This window comes from Diadema setosum, chromosome 15 (genome assembly GCF_964275005.1).
Source record: "Diadema setosum chromosome 15, eeDiaSeto1, whole genome shotgun sequence".
Classification (NCBI taxonomy): domain Eukaryota; kingdom Metazoa; phylum Echinodermata; class Echinoidea; order Diadematoida; family Diadematidae; genus Diadema; species Diadema setosum.
Window position 1 is genome coordinate 21,677,222 of NC_092699.1, and position 26,893 is coordinate 21,704,114.

At 38.0% G+C, this 26,893-nt stretch overlaps 1 protein-coding gene across 3 annotated transcripts in view; it reads right to left on the reverse strand.

Moving 5' to 3' along the window:
* Nucleotides 1–142: 142 nt before the first annotated feature.
* LOC140239322 (guanine nucleotide-binding protein subunit beta) overlaps nt 143–26,893 on the reverse strand; it is a 69,488-nt gene continuing 42,737 nt past the window's right edge. For all 3 annotated transcript variants that reach the window (XM_072319193.1, XM_072319194.1, XM_072319195.1), the window contains 7 exons: nt 16,880–17,025; nt 12,323–12,386; nt 10,991–11,153; nt 10,007–10,073; nt 9,200–9,401; nt 6,324–6,540; nt 143–5,571 (listed from right to left, as the gene is read on the reverse strand). In XM_072319193.1, the coding sequence (XP_072175294.1) occupies nt 5,465–5,571; nt 6,324–6,540; nt 9,200–9,401; nt 10,007–10,073; nt 10,991–11,153; nt 12,323–12,386; nt 16,880–17,025 (966 nt within the window). In that variant the 3' untranslated portion in view covers nt 143–5,464. The remainder of the gene's footprint in view (nt 5,572–6,323; nt 6,541–9,199; nt 9,402–10,006; nt 10,074–10,990; nt 11,154–12,322; nt 12,387–16,879; nt 17,026–26,893) is intronic.

Below are 26,893 nucleotides of genomic sequence, written 5' to 3' on the forward strand. Positions count from 1 at the left end.
TCCTGGGACTTCTTGAATGACGCATACACAGGTAATGTTGACTGAATCATTTCTTTCCACACTCTTTCTCAAACAAATATTGCAAGACATCATAAAATACTAATGCTTGGCAAACAGGGAAAAAAACACACATTTAAACACCTTGTATGATAAAGACAACAGGTTTATTCAATATGCTCAACCCACGATCTTACAGTTACAGAAATGAGGGGGTACAATATACAAGTATGACCAACAAACATTTTCCTTTTTTTTTAATACACAAAACACATTCACTACTTTTTCACACATCAGGCTGCAAACGAATAAGACGCTTGAATAGTAATCTCCTTTCTACCTACTCAAATCGTGATTTTTTTTTTCTTCTTAAATCCTAACATACTGTACTTCAAGTTTGTTTAAAATTCCGCCCAAGCAGCCCCTAAGGACTTGTTGATATGCTCAAAAAATGATCTTTAGAAATTGAGCTCTGCGTTAATAGTTCGATCTCTTCTTGACATTATCCAAACTTGAGTCTTCTATAGTTGGCATCAAACACATACAACAATAACTATCTTTCTGTGTAAAGAGAGAAAACAGTGAAGTTTGTATTTTTTTTTCTCAGTTGCCCATGCTAGGGTGAGAGCATCACTTACTTGACATAATTCAATAATTTTACAATAGGCTAATTATACAATAATATTAAAAAAGTCCCACATTTGTCTATATATACTAGAAAGATTGAAATCTTGCCATGTAATTATGCCATGGCATGTATCCTACATATGGAGACACAGCTCCAAGTGTTCATGTAAATCTTTTTTTTTTTCTTTCTTTTTTGTTAAGTGCCACTGCAAGAACCAGTCAGAAAGAATTGGGAAATGTAGAAAGTCACATTTCCAACCTTCTGCATACAGAATTCCAAGGCATGGTGATTTCCTCTGCATCACACATTGTGAAATGCTACCAATACATGGGGGAAAAAAATTCATTACTTTGTTTTACTTTCCCTTTGAATTCATTTCGAATTCATTTCCAGCTTATTGGTGCTCAAATATAACGACAAATCTAGCAAACTACAAATAGCTAAGTAGCCAACATTTTTTTTTTTTTTGTATTTTTTTTTCTAGTATTTTTGTTGGCAAAAATGGTATACATTAGCAAGAAAAACTGTACATTCCTAGCCGAGTATACAATGAAAAAGGAATGGAAAACCCCCAGGTCGTATAGTACCTATATAGCAAACAACTGTACAAATATATTATACTTTTTAAATTCAGTTTCTTTTGAACATTCATCAATACACAAGGGCTGACTTCAAAGTAAAAACTAACAAAATCCAGTGAGGACAAAGGCCAGAACAAATGAAAGATTGCAATGCCTACTTTTGGTGTGGTGGGGAAAAACAAAACTGCTGACAAGAACACAACTTGAGCTCCTGTATAAAGTTACCAACTTTCCAGAGATGATGCTTATAGTGCACACGGAGGTACAAGCATGTTTGAATAACTGAACCATTTTATGCTGGTTCTTACTTCCTGTAGGTGATACAGTGACTTGGGAGTACAGGGTACATGTACATTCTGCTCACAGCAAGAATGATGACAACTAAAGCAATGGCCTTACGTAAAAACCCGACTGGCTTGATGAGCAATGGTAGATGACAGGATGCCATCAAGCCCCAGTTTGAAGCCTTAACAAACACTTCTTTAAATTGGAAACAGAGCACATCAAAAGTTAACTTACAAGCAAAATAAATAAATACGACCACAATATACCTTGATCTGCTCAGGTTACAACTGCTTTCCCACAGTCAAAACATACTATGAGAGGAGATTTGGTCAATTTAGACACATAATTGACATTTCTAATGAGGATCAACTCACAGTCTTGTTGCCATGAAGCACTTATCATCTTCCCTTCTTTCCTTACCTTTTTTTTTTTTTTTTTTGGGGGGGGGGGGTCTGTCATCAGGTTGTGCTAACAGGATTGTCTAAAGTGGTTGTTGTTGTTGTCATTGTTGTTGTTTTTTAACTCTCTAAGCTAAATCAGCACTAGTCACAAATACTGTGTGCACATTTTCTGCATCAGTAACTTGTGCGATATGACAATTTTTCATTTTAGAACCAGAAGAAATGGACATTCTCTTGTTAATTTCATCTGAAACTGAAGTTAAATCACTTCAGATTGGTCAATGGGATGGGGGGGGGGGGGGGGGATCACTCCTTCAGCCCTTCCCATAAAGACTGAGCACTAGAAGAACCCCTTCTCTTTTGTTACTTCATTAGTACAAAACATACACAGGTTGGACCTAATGAATGACTACTCAAAACATGATTCAATGCATTATTAAATGAGGCATACATGATTAGATCTCAACATAACTGGAAAGCAGCCACAAGTCTCAAATTACTCTCGATTATTTTCATTGCAAATTGCTGGAAAAAAGAAAACAACAACTCCACAAATTAGGTTGCAAGATGGATGCTTTTGTTAAGACACGAAGTAGATTTGACTATATAAACCAACGAAGTATCTTTTGCTTCCTACCTCACTTAGCAAAAGAAATACACACTCGGAATTTAGGCATGAAATACAATCATCATTACTGCGATATATGCCTGATAGTTAGTAGAAAGAAATTAGTCTTTTTTTTTTCCTTTTTTTTTTCTAATTAACTCCTGGATAAAGTTTGAGAGATGAAGGTTTTCAAATATCTCATATGCAATGGGTATTGTTATTTAAGGTGAGAGTGCACATTACACTAAAAACACCAAGGACAAATTAGCCGTCTTACGCACAAGTTTGATATTCATCACTTTCAAAAGAAAAAAAAAAGTACAAGGAGGAAACTGAATGCTATGAAACAAGACACATGCAGCTGCAGGTACAACGCGCACACCTGTGGCGCAGGATGTACATTCAGAAGACACGGCATGTCAAAAAATGCAGAATTGTAACCCAGTGGCAATCATGTCGCAAGGTGGATCCTACATAGTTGCTGGGAGTACATTGTCGTTTTATCACAATACCCAGAGCTATTTATTCATCTCACTTGTAGGCATTGTAACCCACTGTGAATTGACACAGAGCCCACTGTGCACCGACAGCATACGGAACATTCAGCTCTTCCTGGTGTCTGCACAGTTTGTGCTGTACTGGACTTGTTGGTGGTAAAAGCTAGCAAAGGCTCCTTCCATACTTGTTCCACACATTTTTAGCCAACACCACGAGGTCTTGCTCTGGTGAGCAACTACCAGCTTCCAACAAACCTCTGCACAAGCACTGCATACATACACATAACTCTGCAGGTGGCCGTCAGCCCTCTTGGAGGACTGAGCTGAAGAGTTCAATAGATAACTATCATACCAATAAAATACACCCATCCCAAACACCAGAGCAACATGGCCAACACGCTGTGCGAAAACTCTATACATGCACTTTCTAGTAATTTGATCTTGCAATGACCTCCTGCTGGACACTCGATGCAAAGATTGACACAGAATAGATTAATATATACATGAAACAAAAATACAGCTCTAGCTGTAGCTCTTGCTTTTTGATTTTGTCTCTATCAGTTTGCTTTAGAGGAACAGGCCACAAAACGTCTGCTGGTAGCTCCCTCTTAAAACAATGTACAAGCGTTACAGTGACGGGAACTCCAACACAACGTATTTGGCATTTATAGTCTCACAAACATCTTGGTTATTTTTTTTTTCTTTTCTTTAAAATGTTGGACCCCAAATCATTGCACTATTCCATACACAAATATAAAACTGAAACCACAGGAGAGAAAGAAAATGAGCACAGAAACTTTCGACGTAGCCACCTAGAAATGAATGACACTTGCATTATATTGGTTCATTATACACATGCCTACTTAAGGAGAGAAAAAAAAGGAAAAGTCACCAGTTCACGTACAAATACTATACCTAGGTGGTCTGTACAAACACATCCTTTCCATAGCTTTGTTGCTATGCAGCACATTTGAAACATGGCTATTGTGCAAACTTGGAGAGACAGAAAGAGTTACAAAGAACAAAAACAGTCTACTTCTTTCTGTTTTCTTCTTCCTGTATGGTGAGGAGGCAATATCAATAGCAAGATACAACATACAAATCAATGCTACTTGGCTGGATAATAATTCATACCAGCTGACAAACATGATTTGATTTTTTTTTCTCCTTTTTAATTCTTACAGTTAATAAGAACTAGTCTACTTTGCAGTACTGGCATGTGCACATATTAGGCACATACAGTTTTTTTTCCCCTCTCTCTCGCTCTTCTCTTTAATCATTGTAAGAATTCAAATATTTACTTGTAACAGGTCAGAATATACACTGTCTATACACAGGGTGGCAATGGCTTTGAATATGCTCATCTCACAAGAGAAACTGCATACAAGACAAGGGCCATGCCTCCAGAAGTTGTTTTTTTTTCAGTATTTTTTTTCTCCATTTTTGCCTTCCTTTTTTTTTTTTTTGTTTAAATACAGCTGACAGCTACGAACAGTGCATCATAAAGTTAGTGGGTTCCTTTTTTTCTTCTTTATACAAAAGGGAAAACAGAAATGAAAAATGTAGTGGCAGGATGGGAAACTTATATAAACAACAGGCTTCTCCACTGTATGTTAAAACTTCCGATCATACTCAATTTCATTTTATGCAAGTTTCATACACACCCGCACATTCACACACACTCTCACATTCGCGCACACACCACACATGCATGCTAGAAATAAGAAAGAGATATATTGTCAACATCTATGTTATGCCAAACAACACACCCACGTTATGTTTTTCAAGAGCATAATACAGCCCATCCCTTGCTTCAGTCTAAACCAATCAAGACATATGAGAGGAGTCATCTGGACATCGGTCCCTAGCACAGATGCTAGACCACAGATGCGTCACACACCACATTGGAAACAATGCGCTCTATCGACAGCTAGCTGCTGAGGTGAGAAGGGAGAATCCATCACAATACATTTCTTTGTGTGTGTGTGTGTTCCCCTTAGCTGACGTCACATGTAACATGTCTATTATCTACTACATTTATATCGAAAACAATCTAACAAAAGAAGAAACAAGTGTCTTGTTTAAGATCTTGGGGAAAAAGAAATGAGATGCAAAACTGCAAGGAATGGGTACCTGGTCATCTCTCACAGGTACCTCATCAAGATTATGATCGACTACCAAATCAAGATTACAGTGCTTTCTTTATTTTCTTCCAATTTTCACATCACCTGTTTGACACTACACATAGGTGTTTGGATCATGAAATTCAGAAGCCTGCAGGAGAGAAACTAAATTCCTTTGAAGGTGGTGATACATAGCATTCCAACATTACTTTCTTTAAAAAGTGTTGATTTTTTTTTTTTTCATCATTTTTGCTTTATATTCTCACAATAATCTCCTAGGGTTTGCTTGGTGCTAGTGGCGGTGGAGTCCTGCACGTGTTCTGTTACCCCACCACGGGTCCAACCTCAGTTCCAGACCTTCAGGAAACTGTCCCAAGATCCTGTCGCTACTGCCATACCATCTTCCGTCACACCCAAGCAGCTGACTCTGTTGTCGTGGCCAGCGAGTACACCTGGAACAAAGACAGTATAGAATGTCAGTGGAATTCAGAAAGGTTCCTTGAGAACAGACATGAAATCCATATGCAGTGATCTCTTGATTTACATGCAAACTGAGCAATGATGGTCCATCAGGGTGGTTTACGCCATGGAATCTAGAAAAAGTAACTGTATCAGGATATCTCACTACCAACATTTAACTAATTCTCTGTATCACTAATGCACAGAACACCGTTGTAGAGCAATGTTAAAGATGCACAGTGGTTATCTTGGTGGTACTGTCACTTTTGGTTGCTTACCGCGCATCTACCTGTACACATGCGATGCAGTGCAATCAATGCATGCATGTCATTCATTGCTATCCTTTTCCTTGGCTTGAATTTAGCTTAAAAAGGTTGTTCCGCCTTTCAGTTTGACTGATTTGCAGCCATTAGAGCCACTGATTATCACATGAAGCTGCTGTGTGCTAATCATATATATGATAATAAGCCGAGAAATCTTCAAAAATATCCTTGGATGAAAGACATGGAAAACAGTGATTTACATAAATAAGTATATTATCTATCCATTTCTACTATCACATCATTACCTGACATTCCTAGATGAAGGTGACAACTACAATCTAAATTTTAACCAGCAACGTTCATTGACAAAACTTTGACTTCTACCCCCTCCCCCCAATCTAATAGGCAAACCTACACCTCCCGAAGAGATAAAACACACTATCAAGGGTTCAAACAGAGCAAGACAAGTTTCATCAGCTCACCAGCTCGCTCGCCCTTCATGGCATCCCACACATTGCAGTTGAAGTCATCATAGCCGGCTAGCAGCAGCCTGCCACTCTTTGAGAATGCAACCGATGTGATGCCACAGATGATGTTGTCATGTGAGTACAGCATGAGTTCTTGGTCAGCACGGATGTCAAAGAGGCGGCAGGTAGCATCGTCTGATCCCGTGGCAAATGCATATCCATTGGGGAAAAACTGAAGAAGAAAGCAGAGGATGTCTTTCATGACATTTGGTCCAAGTTAAGAGCATGCACATTTCAGATATATGAGTCCTGTTAAAAAAAAAAAAAAAAAAAAATTCAAGTAATTCCCTGCGATAATTTTTACACGGTGTGAACACAAGGAGCTGCATGTGCATGTGTCTGTCATGAAATGTATCAATCAGACTGCAGAATATCAAATGTCTATGTGCATAAATTTTCATTCCGATATAGTCTATGTCCTATGTCATGTCATTGGACTTCTATCACTCCAAACAGAATTATAGGCATTAAAATATTGACACATCTGCTTAGATGAATTTCAATGCAAGTTATCTGCATAGCAGAAAGTGAGGGTACTAGATTTAGGATATCACATCAGAGTACATAATCTTTTGTAACAGTGTCAAAACCAGAATGACTACAGTTGGGCATATCTTACTTACATCTGACCTTGTGCAAATTACCACAAACAGCTTTGCTGCAAGAACATGAAATTTTAACCTGGTGTTCCTTTAACAAAGCATGGGTCATATAATCTAGAACTGCTTCGTAGCTCCATGGAGACACAATGTCATCTATGACTTCTCAAGGTTTGTCTTTGAGTTTCAACAGCTCTCAACAACTGTCACTGGATGAGTGGGGGTCTCTTCTAACCCCCTACTGTAATGAGTCTCTTCCTTTTCCCACCAACTGTGCATCCAATAGAAAACATCTGAAAACCCTGACCTACATTAGTTCTTGCATCACTAATGGTTCACCCTAGTCGAGGCCAACTGTCTCTCTCTCTCACAAGCTATATATAGCACTGACCCTGCATAATTCTGCCCGAGTGAGAAGAATGAGAATCAGGTAAAATCATAGATGGAGAACCCAAACCCTAACAAGAAGTCACATTCATCTCTCCTCTCTGTGTAATGACTGTGTATTTAAGACACGAGACCTTCAATGTAATCTTGAGGTTTCTCTACCGATATAAAATTCTGCACAAAATTATTTTTTTGAAAGCAAAATCAGAAGGGACTGGGCATCATAATTACTCATAAACATAAAATCAAAGTCATAGATATAGAGGGGAAAAAACAATCACATCCTGTTTGCTGTGAATAGAACATCTGCTCCTTGAACATCATTACTGTCACTACAATCAACACCAATACTGACGCCATCTCCCCCACCAGCCAGCACTTGCCACTGAATGACAACATAGCATAGTGGAAGAGCAATACTAATAAACATGTGAACCCCTCTGAATAATGTAAAACCTGGTTATGGTCACTAAAGAAGCTATCACCTTGCATTTTTAGTTGTCTTCCCCCCCCCCCCCCCCCAAAAAAAAAAAAAAATACAGAGCTCTCTTTTGTTAAGGCTGCATGTGTAGTTAAGAACATTCCATCATTTGGCAACAGCAAACATTCATTCAACAACCTTGAGGTTTATTTGTATTTTAATAACATCTGAATGTGACAGCCAGGAAATGTAAAGCAACATGAATCATCCATGCTAAAAACAAACAATGCAAATAGCATTGGAATGATGTTCCTGATCAGGTGGCTATCAATATGCCTGCCTTGTATGCTCAACTTGTTCCAATACACAAGGCTCTGTGGCAAACCAGGAATTCAAACTTCTCCCCAGGAAACCACAAACTCTTTACAATCAATCAGGAAGGAAGCTGGCAGAATTCACCCCAAGTTTCCCATTCTCTAGGCCATTCAATGCTACAGCCCCGCACAAGGTCACTGAAGTACACTATCTATATATGAATCATGCACACAGTGCATGGTCACTATGACTATTACATATGGTGAGTGCTACACACGTTGACTCTTGCCTCAGCAAAGCACAGGGATATAACAAGGAGAGTCAGAGCTTGCAATAATGCTATATCAACTCTTCAGCCAGTCATTGATAGTACAATGCTCCTTTCCCACATTGTCTCAATATGGAACACATCATGGTGTAATTGCTCAATGAATGCTGTCTACTTCTTGCTTTCTGTTGTTTATTTTTAAACTTGTTTCTTAATTACCACCTGCAAAGATTTTCTCTTCAAACATATATCAAAGGAACAGGTGGATGAAAACATATTGATTTGACAACATTCTAACTTTCTCTGCCAAATTCTGGATTTCATAATAAATTTATTATGTTTCATATACTTCAAAAAAGAGGTGCTAGTTATGTTTAGGGGCCGAGTATCTTTCGGATTAGGCACACAAATTGTATCAATTCTGAATTTGCTATGATCAAGGGGGCACACACTTTTTGATATCTATGTACAGCTTTGCACCTTTACAAATTAAACATCATCATTGCACCTTCACACATTGAACAGGAAAACTGAATGATTAGAGGCTGTCCTAATCTTAGCGCAAACAGTTAAAATAATCACATGTCATCATTTTGAATGCCCATGCTGTATTTTTCAAGTTTGCTTAGAATAAAGCTTTACTTATGAGGTGGGAAGTTTCACATTTTCCACTGAAATTAAAGGCTGTCTGTAAAAGGACTACCATGGATATCAATCAGTGACCATTATTTCTATTTCCCCTTTACTATTTTAGTGCCATCTTCCTTGTATCAGTTCCCTTCTCCTTGTTATCAATAAGCAAAAAGGTGCAATGATGGACAAGAAAAATAACAATACTCACTGTTACAGCATTGATATCTGACTCGTGGCCAGTGAATGTTTGTTTGCACATTCCTTCCCGGATGTCCCACAGCTTGGCCGAGGCATCGCAGGCGCCGGAGACAAAGGTCCGGTTGTCGGGCGAGAGGGAGAGGCTCATGACATCACCTGTGTGTCCCGTGAAGCCTGTGGTCTGCTGTCCGGTTTCTATGTCCCAAAGGCCACTGTGAAGAGCAAGTGTGAAGATATAATGACGACAGTTGTTACTCGAAGTAATGAAACATACACAACACTTATTCAGAGATGAATAAATTCAAAACTGTTTGACCATATCTTTGAAACATGTTGTGGAGGCATCAACAAGTCAAGCATATATACAGTTCAGCCAGCGATCAAGTTCGCCCTAGATCGCGATCACGGGCGATCAGTGATCGCATACGCGATATGTCGCAATCAACTAATTGTATACGGCATACAATCAATTGATTTTGCGACATATCGCGTATGCGATCACTGATCGCCCGTGATCGCGATTCTAGGGGGAACTTGATCGCTGGCTGAACTGTAGCATGAACTATTTGTTGCAGCAACCTATACTTTTATTTTGTTTGCCTTCTTTCCTTTTTGGGGGGTGGGGGCACCACTGCATCTACATATCATGGCTAGACCACAGAATCTTACATTGGACTGCACATAAATAAGTTCCCAGTGAATCAACACAGGTAACACAGTAAAGGTGAAAGCCAATAACCAGATGGGAGTGCTGAGAATTAAGACCTTACCACATAAGGCTGTGTGTAAACACCTGAGCAAGAACGAACATGCTTACCATGACATGTCTCCTGAACTAGTTACTATTTGAGTGTCATCGATGAATCGGCAGCATGATAGGTAACCTGAAGAAATCAGAAAGCAATTGGCACAGAGATTGTCAGTAATACGGTAACATTCCCTAAAACATACATCTCTTTAGTTGGCAAAGGTAAACTGCATTTGTGTAGATTTCAGTTTGTATGTTAATAGGCGAGACATGAGACACTTTGCACGAGTCAAAATCCACTGGAGCAGAGAAAGTGTCTAGAGTGACGCAATATTCAATGGTTGCGAGAGTCAAGTTACACTTTTGTGTATACTGCACTAACAGACACGGTTATAACAAAATATCGGACACACCATAGTCAAATTCAGGTCCCAAAATCATCATCTACCCATTTTCATACACTTTATTTGTTCGGCTACTGAGATATTATGAAGGAAAACGGCCAGACATGCTATAACAGGAGTTGCCGGTGTATATTGTACCATATAGGAATGTCACTTTCTTGTTGTCACTAAATAAGCATGCATTTTGTCTACGCACTGTATTTAAACTTCCTCCCAATTTACAAAATACAGTGAACACAAATGACTTCATATATCAATCTGCACGTGCTGCGTGTAACATTTTAATCGCAGATTATTGCTATTTTGCTTAGTCATGTTAATATTACAGTCGGCCCTCTCAATTCACCAGCAGTAACATGTCATCAAAACTTCCATCTTTCCACAAAAAACAAATCAAAAAATTAGGCATGCAGACAAAGACATCTGACAAGGTGCTAAAGAGATTCCACTTTATATGCCACACTTTTATCCCTGTACTCAAGGACTTGAGAGTAGAGCAGTGACCAAAATCGCTTGAATTTGAACGCCTTTTCATTCACTTGAATGTAAATGTGATGAAATTGGGCAAGAAAACCTATACTCTAAAAGACAATAGCTTGGATCTACCAAATATTACAAGAAAGACTTTTCTATTAATAGAATCACTTACCGGTATGTCCTGGGAGTTCTCTGCTTACACGAACATTGCCTTCTCTGGTCTTGAGGCTATAGATAGAACATATGTTGTCGAGACCGCCGCAGGCCACAAAACTACCAGTAGGAGCATAGGCACAGGTCATCACCCAGCTGGACCGCAGAGGAATTGCATGCACCTGGATGGTAGGAAAGATGCAAAAATGCATTTCACATGAGCAGTATTGAAATGAAGAAATGCATAAACAAATACATGATTCCCTGTGGGAAGGACCAGCATATGCACAGGGTAAACATCTCAAATATACACTTGAAGCATCTCTTTTGTTCAAAACAAATCTACATAAAATTCTTGCACATAATGATTTTGGCACCAGTGGTCACATTCTGACACCGAAAGGAAAGTACCATAACATTCTGGTAACTTAAATAGGTCAAATGATGAATTCAACCTACAGCTCCGACCTAGTTGACTGATTTCAAAACTTTATTCTGATATCTCTCTTGAGCATTGTTTTGGCAACTGTAATCTCAAAATATTGTTTATTTGAAGAAAGTACTTTGAAGAATCTATGAGGAAGTATGTTTTAGCTCCCTTTCATTGAAGCAAAGATTTGAAGTCTTTACTTTTTCCGTTAGTTAAAATGAAAAAAAAAAAGACTTAATCTATGTGAATGCATGCTGAAAACATGCATGTACAAGTTTGTATATGCATCATTTCTTACTCTTATTTTAGACTGTGCCCTTAAGATATGTACTTCAAAATACCAAATAGCAATCTAGTCATAAAAAAACACTTCCCTTTCTAACAAGAACTAACTGCATTCGTGAAGAGCAATCAGTTGGTACATAACTGAATATTTAATTGCTCTGAATATTTTACACCAACAGATAAATAAACTCCTTTCACCATACTTTTTTTTTTTCCCCTGGCTATATTCATCCTTGTAGCCATATCGATTTCTTTGTGCTTGCATTTGGAAAGCACCTTTTTTTTCAATGATTCTAAAGCATACATTTCAGCAAGAAAGGTCTAGTTGCTTTTAACCCCTCTGATTACTTTTGTACATATCCTCAGCATCTTAGTCTGACGCTCACCATTTGAAAAGTGCATACAATAACAGACATTCTATTTTAAAGCATATAGAGCATAGTTCATATCAAAGTTGGGGTAAGAAGTTCAAGCAGCATTTCAACTTGGGACTTGGACAAAAAGTGAATGACTGAAACAGGACATGTTACATTCATATTTTACAAAAAATTAAACTCCTGCTCCATCATTTCATATTCATTTCACAATTTGGTTATTCTCTTAACACAAACAAAAGAGAGTGTCACAAAGGCTTACCTTATTAGTTGTGTATGAATCCCAGACTATCAATTTACCATCCTGTGATGCACTCACTAGGTTTCTGTGTAAAGATCAGACATGGATAATAGAAAAGATATAATAAATGAAAGCAAATAAGACATCTGCATGTGTTCCATGAGGATACTTTAGCCTTTTGGATCTCTGTATTCAGCCACCAGCATCACCCATCATCTCACGATTAAATCATCTTGACCTTGAAGACTGACTTCTAGATCCTTTGTACACTCACAAATATTCCAATTGAATTGCGGCTATCTTGCTAGCTTGTGAACAATTTCTAGTATAGACTGTACTTTCCCAGCCGCAGTTGTGGCTAGAAAATATCTTGCTACGTTATCATTAATTGATCTAACTTTGACCTTTGACCTTTCATCTCCTTCATTGCAATTCAACCCTTCCTCGAAAACTCCACACTGAGCATTCCTAACTGAAGTGGTTAAAGGGGCTGTACAGTACTGGTCGAGGTGAGGATTCAGGTTTAAAACATTCCTAAGTGCGATAATGAGAAACCTCTTACGAAATATGAAAGAGCATGTAATTTTAAGAACGATTAAACGTTTATTTGATGAAAATTGGTCTTCAAATGGCTGAGATAACCCAAGAAGCGACAGGCCATGCCTTTTATTAGGATCTCTTTGTTTCACCTTGTTTTTGGATATCTCAGCCATTTCAAAACAGATTTTCATCAAATAAACTTGTGATACCCCATAGAATTGCATGCTCTTTGACATCTCATAGAGTAGTTTCTGAATATCTCGCAAAATGTTACAAGTTAAATCCTCACCTCAACCAGAACTGTACAGCCCCTTTAACAAAAAGGCAAATAAACTAACTCTGATCCAATCATTTATCTCTTTATTCCCATCTGTTATCCCAATGTACATATTGCCAGTGTACATTTCTAGATGATGTTATAAGCTAAGCTGATGTAAATTACCTGTGACGTTAGAATATTATCTGAAGTCCCCATATCATTTCGGTATATCTATCTCATGATATAGCCATGTTCCTGCACAAACTTATGTCTGCAAAGAGAATCTTAAGCCAGATATGTGACCTTGAGGATCTGTCATATATTTAATCAGCACACAGCTCCATACAATCATGTAACAAGAAAATATACCAAAGTTTACTCCCCCCCCCCCCAAATGTGTTTTGTAAATGGGATGGGAGTGTACTGACAGACAGCTGGACAGACAATCCAAAACAACACTGCTTGTAGCATCCTCCAGGGACATACGATATGCATTATAAATACACTGCCTGTAATCTGAGTAATGCTATCATGCCAGCATAAGCATCCTGCAGTAAACTACATGTACCAGGAAATAGACACACAACTGATTCTGTTGAATGATGAACTGGACAAGGAAACAGCAACATATTTCTTTCATTCTAGATTATATTCTCTGCAGTTCTACATTGACTTAGGAGGTAATCAAACACAACATCACAATCACTGCAATATCTGGCAAGCAGACAGATACAGACTGAAACTGAAGTCAAGAGGAACAATTCACAACACTCAGTCATGAGGGCTGGCTATGGAAGGATATGTGTAGCATCCTAGTATGTACTTGTAGCTTTTGATTTTCTGCTCATTTGTATATTCATCTGATTACTATTGAGGGATTTTGTTGTGTCTCATAATTTACCTGTACAGGAAAAAAATGCAAACACATACATAGACACACAGATAGACAGACAGACAGACAGTCAGACACACACACACACACACACACAATGTCCTTGATCTGTAACACAATACCACATAATGCAAGAACTAACTAGAATCATCACTGAAGGTGATTAATACCCCCGCCCCTAGTGTTGCTTTATAGTATGTGATGTCATGAGGGCAATGACGTTAATACTAAGTTTGCGCATTTGTCGAATTGGAAACAGAATAACTTAAGTTTACTGTACAATTACAGAGTTGACACTGAGTATAAAACTTACAGCAAATGGAAACATGCTTTCCCCCAGCATCACTACACTTAAAGACCATCATACACACCAAATTTGACCTTCATAGCTTGAATGGTTTATTTTGATTTAAAAAAAATGAGTGATTACCATGGCAACACATTTTCCTTAAACTTACACATTGGTGTCTTGCAAAACTACACTTCTAGATCATGATACATATTAAATTTGACTTTAATTGCTTGAATGGAAAAGTTATTCGATCTGCAAGGTTTTAGTAAAATTGTGGTTACCATAGCAATGGTTTGTGTGACAAACACAAAATTTATGTGTTTCACATCTATACCTCAGGGCCATAATGCCTACCAAATTTGGTTTCAATTGCTTGAAAACTGTGGAAGAAGTTCACTCCACAGGATTAAAAAAAAAATGCGGTTACCATGGCAACGCACTGTCCGATACAAATACAAAGGACATTTTGAAAAACTACACTTAAAGAGCATCATACACACCAAATTTCACCTTCACAGATTAAATGGTTCAATTTGATACAAAAATGAGTGGTTACCATGGCAACACATTTTTCTCATATCAACACATTGGTGTCTTGCATAACTACACCTCCCGATCATCATACATACTAAAGTTGACCTTAATTGCTTGAATGATGTGGAAGTTATTCAATCCACAAGGTTTTGGTAAAATTATGTTTACCATGGCAACACTTTGTCCGACAAACACAAAAATTAGGTGTTTCACATCTATGCCTCAAGGCCATAATGCCTACCAAATTTGATTTCAATTGCTTCAAAACTGTTGTTGAAGTTGTTCACTCCACAAGATTTTGAAGAAAACATGCGGTTACCATGGCAATGCTTTGTCAAGTACAAACACAAAGAGTGTCTTGCATAACTACACCTATAGATCATCATAGATACCAATTTTGAAATTGATTGCTTAAATACATGTACTATGGAAGTTATTCAAATTATGGTTACCATGGCAATACATTGTCCGACAAACACAAAAAACATGTCTTGCACATCTATACCTCAATATCATCATTTACCCTAAGTTTCATTTAAATTGCTTCAAAATTGTAGGAGGAGTTCGCGACACAAGATTTTGCAACAGACCGACCGACTGCCCGCCCGCCCAACATCACGGTGATTCCTATATACCCCCTTCACACTATGTGTGGCGGGGGTATAATGATGCTGTATAATAAGAGCATAAAATCCTCTAAGCCATGTGACTACTGTTATGGCAGTTTAAAATCATAAAATAATCAACTCTCACTGTCCATATGTGAAGAAGAAGGTCCAGAGTGCAATTTGATGTTATTGTTTTGTTTTTATATATTTCAATTACTCCTACTCCTTTTCTCCAGTTTTCACATGAAGCTGTTAGCAGAAAAGAAGAGTTTCCTTTTTTTTTCTCAACAACTTCCCTTATAATTGTGTGTACAAGTCTGGTCCAAAGAGAGTTCTTGTTAAGATTTATGATAATTTTAAATGTACAGTATGCACATAACAGAAATTAACCAGATTTGTGCATGTGTGAGATAATGTTGATTTGTTTCTTTTACTTCAATGAAAATGCATGGTTTGAAGCTATACTTTTGCTGATACAACAGGTCACTTGTGACCCACAAATTTCATGCTCCCACAATCATAGTCATTACAGCCCAGTTGTATTTAGCACCCGACATAACAGTTCACATAAATTGTAGATACATGTATACCTAGACAATGAGCAACCATAGGAGGAAGCATTCCACATGTCCATGCATGTGTCATCCAGATATCAAGAATCACCTTATACTATTCATTCCTCTCATCCTCTTATACATGTAATCCCATGAAATGGCAAAGGATTTCTTTTCAAGCATGATTATAAAACAGAAATGGCATGTTTGTAACCGAGTGTCTACTTTCCTTGAAGTAGGTTTCATTTGGATGGATGACTAAATTGATTAAGAGAGCAAGTATTTGGGAATCCGAGCATTTTTACTAAGACTAGTTGACCCTATGGCCAAAATCTTTCCCTAAAGCATCGCTGTGCAGTAAGGCATGTACCTTATATGATTAAGTTGTTATATTGAGTAATCACCAATGGAAAAAAGAGAGTATAATTTCAGCATTACATGGTAGAATTGAAGGGGTCGGTGCAATATAGTGCTAACCCACACAATAGTCATTTTGAGATAATCGCTGTTGAATGTTTGAAAAGCCCATACATTGTACATTAATAAAACATAAATGCATGCATTTTTAACCATCTTATTGGTTGAATTCAAATATGATATTTTCACGGAGTTTAGAATGAAGGATGAGGATCATGAAAATGCATGTAACTCAATTTTGACAAAGGTGTGGGTTAGCACTATATTGCACCGACCCCTGCAATTTTAGCATTGTAACCTTCCCTTTGACCCAAGTTTCATTAGGATACCTCAAATGGTTTTTAAGTTATGCTGTCCACAAAATTGATTACAGATTGAAAGACGAAAGGATGGATGGTCAGGACGGAAGGACAAACCGAAAACATAATACCTCCAGTGACACTTTGTGGCAGAGGCATTAAAAAAACAAAAACAAAACATACCTTGAATCTGTACCCCAATGCATCGCATATATTTTTGCCAAATGACCTCGGAGTGTGCGACGAGTTCTCATCTGAATTCTTCCAATTTGATCCATTGTCTGTGTGACTTGCATCAATGTGGTATCTTGTACTGCCTTCCTAGCATCCTGTAAGACATTGAAAAGTAAATATTTAGAAGTTAAGTACCAATGAGAAATGAAAATCACTGATTTCTCTCAGGAAATGAAATTTTCATGCAACCAGAAGCTAGTGCAAAAATAAATGCATGCAAATATCTTTGTTTTGCTATATGTGCCACTATTGAACTAGATTCTGCGGAATTCAAAACATGCAAACTTCATCTTACCCATCCCAGCGTGAAAAATATCCACTTTTACAGTACTCCATAAGACACAAATGGGTCTGTGATTTACATCCGAAAACAAATGTGTCCTTGTTCCAAACACACACACTGCACATACACACAAAAAAACCCACACACACATAAAGAACTAAAAATCATGTTTCTTTCCTTGCTCACTAATGTAAAAAAAAAAAAAATCTCTGGATATAGTTTATTCTAGATATGAGATGATCTTGAAAGAGAGAGAGAAAAAACAAACAACAAAAATAGCAGTACTTCTACTTGGTATAAATATTCGACATCAGTATTCATGAGTAGCTCCATTATCAAAAATACATGTGCAAATATCTGTGCAAGTCAATCCCTTCATTTATACAGTATTTAGATTAGATTCACTCCAGTCCAGACTGGATATTGGAAGCCATCTTCCATTTTCTTTCTTTTTTAATTGTTATTATTATTATTTTTTTTATCTTTTTTTTTTTTTGGGCTGCTTGAATGTTTCACTTTATAAGAAGAACATTCTCACATATTTTCTTTTTTTTTTAATTTTTACTATCAAACTAGGTACTGGCTTCAACTATCACAAAAAAAAAGTGTGTTAATTAAAATCATAGAGGACATAGAGGTGATACTTTGAAAGGTGTGGTGCCTGTTGTACCTTAAGACACCTATGGCAATACACATTATACATGAATATAAATTAAGCTAAATATGACAGTAACAGTACCACTCATTTTTTAAATAATTTTCTTCCCAGTTCATTACAAAAATGTTTTGTTGTTCTTTAAACAGGTTATTATGTTTTAGTGAATGCATTCATTTGGCTGTGTGGGTGGTTAATTATGCCCAACAGCATACATGCATCACCCTGAACCTGCTGGCAATGCTAATGTACACCTAAGCCAGGCAAACACAATGTCCTTGCCGGTTAAGCAATATCAATTACAATAAAAGCCACAGACCATAATACTTCGCTGCAGCAGAATAGGCAACAGCAGCGCCTGTTTCTATGCCGAGATGAGAAATATAGCAACCAGGAAACAAATCAACATGGCGCCAGAAGAGACACGAGAGTGTGGGAAGCACATTAGAGGTTACTCTGTTAACTGCAGTTCTAATCATAAAGAACAAAGATGCATATCCCCTGTTTGTAGTGGATTTACTAGACTATGGTAGTAAATTACATGGAAATCTTAGAGAATGCCCATATTTTGCCACATTACTAATAAAAAAAAGGGAAAAAAACATAATTCATGATTCATTCTTGCTGCTGAAAGCAGCAAATATTACAGACACAGCAAACAAAAAGACAGGAGAAAAGAGAGAAAGATAAAGATAAAGAGAGAGAGTCTACTAAATGTATGTGGAAACGGTGTTACTTAGCAACAAAGGCTGAGGAGCACTTGCTCTACAATGCATGCTGGGATGACTAACCGCTCAGTGCACAGTGTAATGCAGCTAATTATGTATGCAGGGAACACCTCCCTTTTAAGCTCACACAGCAGCTATGGCTGTTGAGGGGCTGCTATGCATGTTCTACGCTCTAGCGGCAGCGCTCTGTAAGCAGTGCACCGTGCACACCCACATGGATGTACACAACTGCACCATTCCACATGTGTATGATGTGTACCTGGTAAAGCCTTGGGTTGTGCATGCATGCACATAAGTATCCAATGAATTGTGTCACATCGTGTAATAGGAAAACATTTCTATTACATACTCTCATGCTCTTGTAAGTTTACAGTACATTTTGTTATGGTTTATGCACAAAATGGACCTCTTATTAGGAATACTGAGGTAGAGAATCTGTGTGTTTGTGCTTCCTTAATCCCCTTTTCCCTCTCTAGGTTGTGCACATCTTTTCAGACTATCTTCATGCTGTGATTTGAATAATGGTCACTACAGAGCTAACCCTGAAGAGTTTGATTTCTTGTATGAAATAACGCAGACTCTTCATGTGAACATGAGATGTATCACTATTACATTGGACTATATTACCCAGTAATGAACAAATAGAAGGAAGGCGGTTTCATGGAGAGGACCACTTTTTTTGTTGTTGTTAATATGTGAAGTGCATCACAAGGAAACATGATATTTCAACAGGAGTTTCTTGATTACTATGAATTAAAAGCATTGTGTTAAGAAGCCAATTTTCACTCATGAGAATGTGAAAAGGGTGATGAATGCAAAAGCCTAATACCCCCCCCCCCCCCGACCTGTTGGCTGGACTGTATCTGCATTTCAGAGCTAATCTTCTTTAAAAAAAACCTTTCCATATCTGGTTGCTGACTTTCCCACCACTTCTTTTTTTCTTTTCTAAATCAAAGATGAAATACCAATGGAAAGCTCAATCAGAAAAAAAAAAATAGATTACTATCATTAGAAAAATAATATATGCAACTCTTTATGCTTTTACATTGACATAGTAACAATGCCAAATAAGCAATGTCATGTATTCTTACATCTTGTTTTTAAATGAGAATTCTTCTAATGCTGATAGTTCTCCATAATTACAATTTGATTTTGCATGCAGAAGCCCAAAGCTGTTTTGCATCTTGTTTTTCCACCATTTGTTTTATATATTTGCCTGGTCTACACTCACACACTCACTTTCAACACACACATAGTCCCCTACTTCATTATAGTGACAGAAATCTGAAAAAAAAAAAAAAAAATTTCAGGTCTGCTACATGCCCGAAGAATTTAGGAAAAAGCTACAAAGGAATTATTTTGGGAGTGATTTTTTAAACCATGCTTTTGTAGTTTGATATTGCTAAAACATATAAGAGTCTGTGTGCAAATCTTATGACACATGTATGAAAAAGTCATACCCAAATCAAAATATGGTGATAAAAACAGGTAAAGAATTGAGACCATGCTGCTATCAAAAGCACCAGACTAAAACAGTCTCTTGATATTGCTTTGGGCGAGGCAGCTTATTTCTACCCGATTACGCGGTGCGCCTGATTACCAGTACACAGAAAGCATGTCTCATCAGCAAGTCACACATAATCACAAACAACTTTACACACATTACACACAATATATGTGATACATGTAAATGCTCAGAACACCCCATCACACATGCAAGTTGCTGGACCCAGCATCTGTGACAGATTACTGTACCCTGATCCTTACCAATGATGCCTAATAAAGCTCATACTATCTACATCAGCATTACTGTAAAAGTGGATATTTTCGCAAGACCTATTTTTTGCGCTTGGCTGGGTTAGAAGAGGTTTGCATGTTTCTAATTCCGCAGTATCAAGACATCACGCACAGGAACATATGGCAAGCAAAAATATTCGCATGCTTTTATTTTCGCGCTGGTTTCTGGCTGCGCGAAATGCGTGAAAATTTCAACACTGCGAAAATTTCCACTTTTACAGTAATACACCTATAATCATTTCAGAAAACGAGATAGTGTCAAGGTTTTTGCTTTTCTTTTAACAAATGCTGACACCATTAGCTTTAAAATTGCCTTATAAATGTTACTCCATGCTTGCAAAAGCCAAGCAAGTCGAACAACTGTATACGCTATATGTTTAGGGTGTCTAATTTTTTTGCAAATTGGGACTATACAACAATTTTGCGGGTGGTTAAGTTCGCGATCGTGGAGTACAGTATTAAGCAGAGAAATGTACATGCATGCACATGCACATTCAGTCAGGATCAGAGTTAATATTTTCAAGTTTTTAAATTCGTGAATATGAAAATCTCAAGAAATATTTGGTGTATACACTACAGTACATGTACATGCAAGTTGTGCATTTGTCATAATTGTGTGTGCAGCATACAAGTGTGTTTGTGCTGCAAAGATACATGCATCAAAAATGAGTATACAGTGTGTGTGTGTGTGTTTGTGTGTGTTGTGAATGCAGTTGGAATGCAGAGCAATCATGGATTGTTGTGTTGCTTGCTTGTGAATGTGGTGCGGGCTCAGCGTGGTTCCGACATGCCAAGCTCTCGGTCTGTAGCTGTGGGCGTGTGTGGGAGTGTGGTGTAAAGACAATGAATCTAAGTTATGTGGTGCATGTGTTTGCCAAAAGTCCTGGACTATTTGGCATCAATATGTTTCTTCAAAAAACATACATCCACACAATATAAGTGTATTTCAATCAGTGGAAAGGGATGTAAACTAAGGTATCTCATGAGAAAGTCTACAAATATATCTGAAGCCTACTCTATTATGAGGCAGGTTTTGTGGAAATGTCCTATCTGTAAGTCAATTACGGGGAGTACTTAAAGATACCCGATAACCTGGAAACTATTGTGTGTGCACCTAGCAATGATGATGACATCATTACCTCTTCCACTTTGTGTGTATGTTGTGGAAACATGAAAATACATGATTATGTAACTTTATTTCATGTTCTGTTGAAATAAAACTTTTATCATTCTGTTCACCTTTATTTAATTCTTTATATGGATGACAACTTGAATACTGTATACGCCATATATTTCAGGAGTCTAAATTTTCGTGAATCGGGACTTCCCGACAATTTTGCGAGTGGTTAAATTCGCGATCGTGGAATCCTGTCCTGAACGGAGAAATGTATATGCGTACTTGGAAAGTTATGTCACAGATTTTTACTTGGACTGACCAAAGTGTCCATTTTGTCAGTCCAACTAACATATATTCACCACCAGGTCTAGAAGTAGTATAAAATACAGTGTTCAAAAGAATTTTAAGACTGTTCTTATCATTTCCAATCAACATAGGCCATTCAGCTAAAAAACAAGTTTCCAGTGAACATTTATTATTTGACCTTCATATTAGTATAAAGATGTCCATCCAGCATAACATGCATATTATAATATACTGACATGTACATTTTGATTTTCTCCAAAAATTTTCATTTTGGGAAATATTCTAATAGATTGCTTGTTTTAAGCAATTTGAGGGCAAAGATATCTCTAGAGATCACATATTAAGGAGGGGTGGGGATAATACACAAAAGTAACAAAAATAACCCAACATCCCTCAAATTTCCCCTTTCACTGTAGAAATATCCCTTTTAGTGGGGCAGATATGTGAAAAAGATGCTCACTTCGGTGGAGAGTGTGAAATTTTGCATATAGGGGTATTTTGGGACACGTGATTTAAAAAACTGCTGGGTCCAAGGGATCTGACCACTGGGTCAGTCGTCATCTTGAATTCTATTGTGGCCGCCATGATAAACTGAAGAATATTAAAAGATCCATACCTTGAGTTCTGAATTACATAGGCCATTGAAATTTGGTGCATAAAAATAGATGCTGACTTCCAATAACAGTAATTTGAAATGTCTGACAAATTGCATGACAGCCACTTTGAATTTTCCTATGTGGTTGCTATGTTGCAGTATTGAAAATCTCTATCTTTGGCTTGTAAATTAGGCTACCTGATGAGTGCGTGTTTATAACTGATTGAGTGCACACTCCAAGAGTTGTGCTAGACTCAAGCTACAAGAGGGAACTGCACAGGGCACACACTTCTGGTGACCCGCGCTGTTTGTGGCGGAGTACGCATACAGCGCGCACATGAAATGGCAGCCTCTCTTGAGGAGAAATGCCCGCCCACTGGTTTCCATAGAACCGTATGCCGACCTCGAGCTAGACGACTACTTCTCCCCTATCTATCTGTCTCTACGGTTCTCCTGCCTAATAGACTAACATAAACCAAAGTAATTTTACATACAAAAGAAGAAAATATTGAATGTATGTATGGACAGCTGGGCATTGGAAGACAATATGTGACCCGCTACAACAAAAGGATCCTAAAGTCGCCGACGGCTGGGCCAAGAAAATCAAGTTTGAAGTCATATCATCAAAATTGGTCAAAACAATCGGATTTCTGTTTTTGGCATAATTTTGTAGTCTAATGTTTTGTCTATAATCTGCCAAAATTACGAAGTAAAATGATCAAAGGAAAGGCAAGAAATCAGCGTTTTTCTGGGCCATGATTTTCCAACTTTCAACGTAACAGAAACGTGTCCGAAGATTTGGATTTAGCGCTGCAGCTAGACTCCGCCCCTAGCAACGAGGGAGTGATCTTATTGGTCAGTGCGTGGCATCCCGACTGCTGATTGGTGATGCGTAGACTAAGCTTGAATGAACATCGCGGAGGTCGCTAGGAGCATACCTTCTATTGTCAAGCGGTGAAAACTGTCTTGCCTCCCCTTGATCACGATGGCGTCGGAAGGAAAACTTTAAAAGCGTTCTCGAAACTCAGATTTCCTCAACCTCTTGACATGCGTTAATAAAATCATCGATATCTCCACAACCGGGTACTTTTATGAGTTGTGCTCTATATAAAATTAAAGTAGAAGAGTACGGGAATAATATCATGCCATTTTCAGAAAATTGGCCTCCCCCGACTTTCGGATCCTTTTGTTGTAGCGGGTCATGTATGTTTATTACTGTAAAAGTGGTTTCTTTCGCGTACAGATACTTTCGCGGTTTCCATTGGTGCCGACTTTTTCGCGTGTGTTTAAATTCGTGGTCAGCAAAATCTGTGTGTGTGTCGACCATCAATACCATCATTACCTGCAATGCACAGAATTTTTGTGTGTGCGCAACAGCGTTGTAACAACACACAACACACACAAATTCGCGGTTCAACCTCAAAACGCGAAAAGCACGAAAATATAACCACCGCTAAAAAAAACACTTTTACAGTATGAAAAGTTGGACATATTAACTGTTGAGCGAGGTGTTCTCTGAAAGTATAAGAGAGACTGTCTGTTTTGTAGAGTTCCTGTTTCATCTGTTGAGACACTGCAGCAGCAACAAGATTTATGCTACATTGTAGCAACTTAGGTAGCATCAGACATATGACATGTATCTGCCTGTAATTTCTGATATGCGGGGGGGGGGGGGGGGGGGGAGAAATCATCCGTTGGGGAATGCCCACCTGTTCTTGGTGGTGTCTTACTATGCCAGAAATGTTGTTTGGCATTTCTTTTATGAATCACTTTGTATTAATGCTCACATTCTAAATTACTGGACATGAAATGTGCAGGATTATCATTTTCTTTTCTTTCAAAATGGAATCAAAAGTACAAATGTAAAATTGTGAACAAATGGCCAACTGTTGGCCACATCTGTGAAGGCATGTATGGTATAGTCTATTATGTACTGTAAAACCAGAAATGTTTGCGTGCATGGAGTTTTTGAAAATTTTGCAAGCCAAGATTCGCAAAATAAAAATGCATGCAAAAGTTCATATAGTACACTTAAAGCACTGAATGCCAGCAGCAATACACAGAAATTTCATGCCGCGAAAAGGGTCATCGGCTCTAATTTCCGAAAATTTCATGCCGTGAATATTTCTGGCTTTACAGTACATCCTTGATTCTGACTGGTTGAAATCAGCGGGGGATAATTTCAATAACTGTCTGCAGGGTAATAGTACTCAAACAGCCCTCTTCTTGGTATGTACGCATTTTGTATGCAGACAGGAGTCCATGCACTGTAAATGCTTGGCTTACTTAATGCAAGAAGTGATCCTCGTCCGATGGTATCGCAATGCAAATGTCTATGATAGCACCTGACGTGTGAACTGGCTTGTACAATCGATCATGTGAAATATACTTTCATTTTATTTGGTATATGAAACAGATATAGACTGCTTTTATTCATGGCATTGTTGATATCACTGGTGCTTAGGATCTCGACTCCACACAAAGATCCTGGGTGCAGGGTCAGTATCAACACTGGCTGAAAAGCATTCCATACCTGATACTATGCACTCAACTTTCAAGGTCAAGATTATAATCACTCGACTCGTTCTGCATAGGAGTAGTACAATACACAGAAAGGCACAAAAATACATTATACAAATAGTGCATGCTCTATCATGCACCATACTAGATTACAGAACGACAAACACTAAATTACCCCGAGTGCCGTTTTGTTTCACCGAGACTGCAGGCTGAGGTGAAATGAACTGCACGAGGGATAAGTTAGTATTTGGCGTTCTACAGTCCAGTACTGGTGTATCAATAGAACATGCACTTGATTGTTTTGGTAAATAGACCCCTCGATCTACATTATGCATTTTGCATAGGTATAGGCCCTGCTGGATCTACATTCTTCTGATTTCATGCCCGCAAAAGACAATGTACATACCTATGTACAACCGCGTATATGCGTTGTGCTTAGCAGACTCGGAAACTGTGTACTTTCTGCATTCTGTGCTCTACGCATACGCTAAAAGGCTTTGCCTGGTCCTACGTCCCTCTGCTGCGTATCGATGCGTGGACAATGTAAACTGTGTAAGCATGCTCTATGAAGTATTTTGGTTTCGGCACGACTGTGAACTATACCAAAATTTTTGCACAATGATGTGATGTAATCTAACCAATTGCAATGCATATTATACTTGGCCTATTCAATTTTGATGATTATATAACTGAAAACATCTATGCCTGGATACTACATGCACTTGACATAAACAATTCCACCTGCACAGATTTAACCAAGGTGGTTCAAGAGAATGGAATCACAACTGTCTTACTTCCTTTGAACCCATGTTCGAAGCCGGCGCTCAAAAATATTTGAAGTACTATGTAAAAATCTGCCGCATAGATAGGAGGACAATTGACTCGTGTCTAAACTTTGCAAAATCACCACCCACTTTCTAATGAAGATATGTCTCTGTGATGGTAATTACTTTTTGCCATCCCTACTTATAAAAGATAGGTTATATGTATTGGTCAAGACACAGGGATGCACAAATAGAAAGTGTGCAAAAAAAAAATGATGAAATAAAAAGGAAAATTACTAGACTGGGCATGCAGTGGAACTAATCTGACATATTAATTAATAATGAACTACCAGTATACTTGAAGAATATCCCTTATCAGTTTGATTTGTGAGAATATTAAGTGGAAACGTGATAAAACCAGCTTTCCAGGAGGGCATAGTTGTAAACACTTTCACATAACACAGCTCTGATTTACTATTTTGCACATATTTCTGATGATTTGACTTCTGTCTTATGTTTTATCCTTAGGTTAAATTTCATATCTTTGCTTAATGAAAACACAAGCAAAGTACATCTAACATTATGTAAAGAGTTTAAACTAAAATCTTCAGATTGCTCTGAAAGACGGCGGCTTCAAACCTCGATCGTCAAAGGTACATGCACCTGTGAAATTCTTTGGTCCATCAATAGAAAACTGACAGCTCTTTGAATAATTTAAGCCAGTTGGAACTCCAATTCTTGAACCTCCTTGGTTTAAGTAGCGCAACACTGCAACTGTGCATGCATGCAAAAGGCAATCCCCTTATCCACACAATAATAAAATATGCACTACCATAAACACCAAATGAATAGCGATGATAGAGTAATTGATTCATGTCTGCTCAAACAACCCCTTCTCAAAGGCCTCCATGATGCATGGATACATACATCATCACTGCACAAGTTATCACACTGGCAATGCAGCACTTGAAATAGCTTGTCTGTGCCTGATAAAGGCATGTTGATATTCTAAGAGCTATTTTGGTTGGCTCCAGCACCCTTACTAGCAGCATTACTGAACTGACACTTCCCCCATGCTTTATTAAGCTTGTTTGAATGGAAAATCAAGAGGTCAGCTTTTGTCTTCTGCATTTCTTTTGCCAATCTCCATACATCAGAAATCTATGTATCAGCCTTCCCCCAATACGTATTTGTCCAG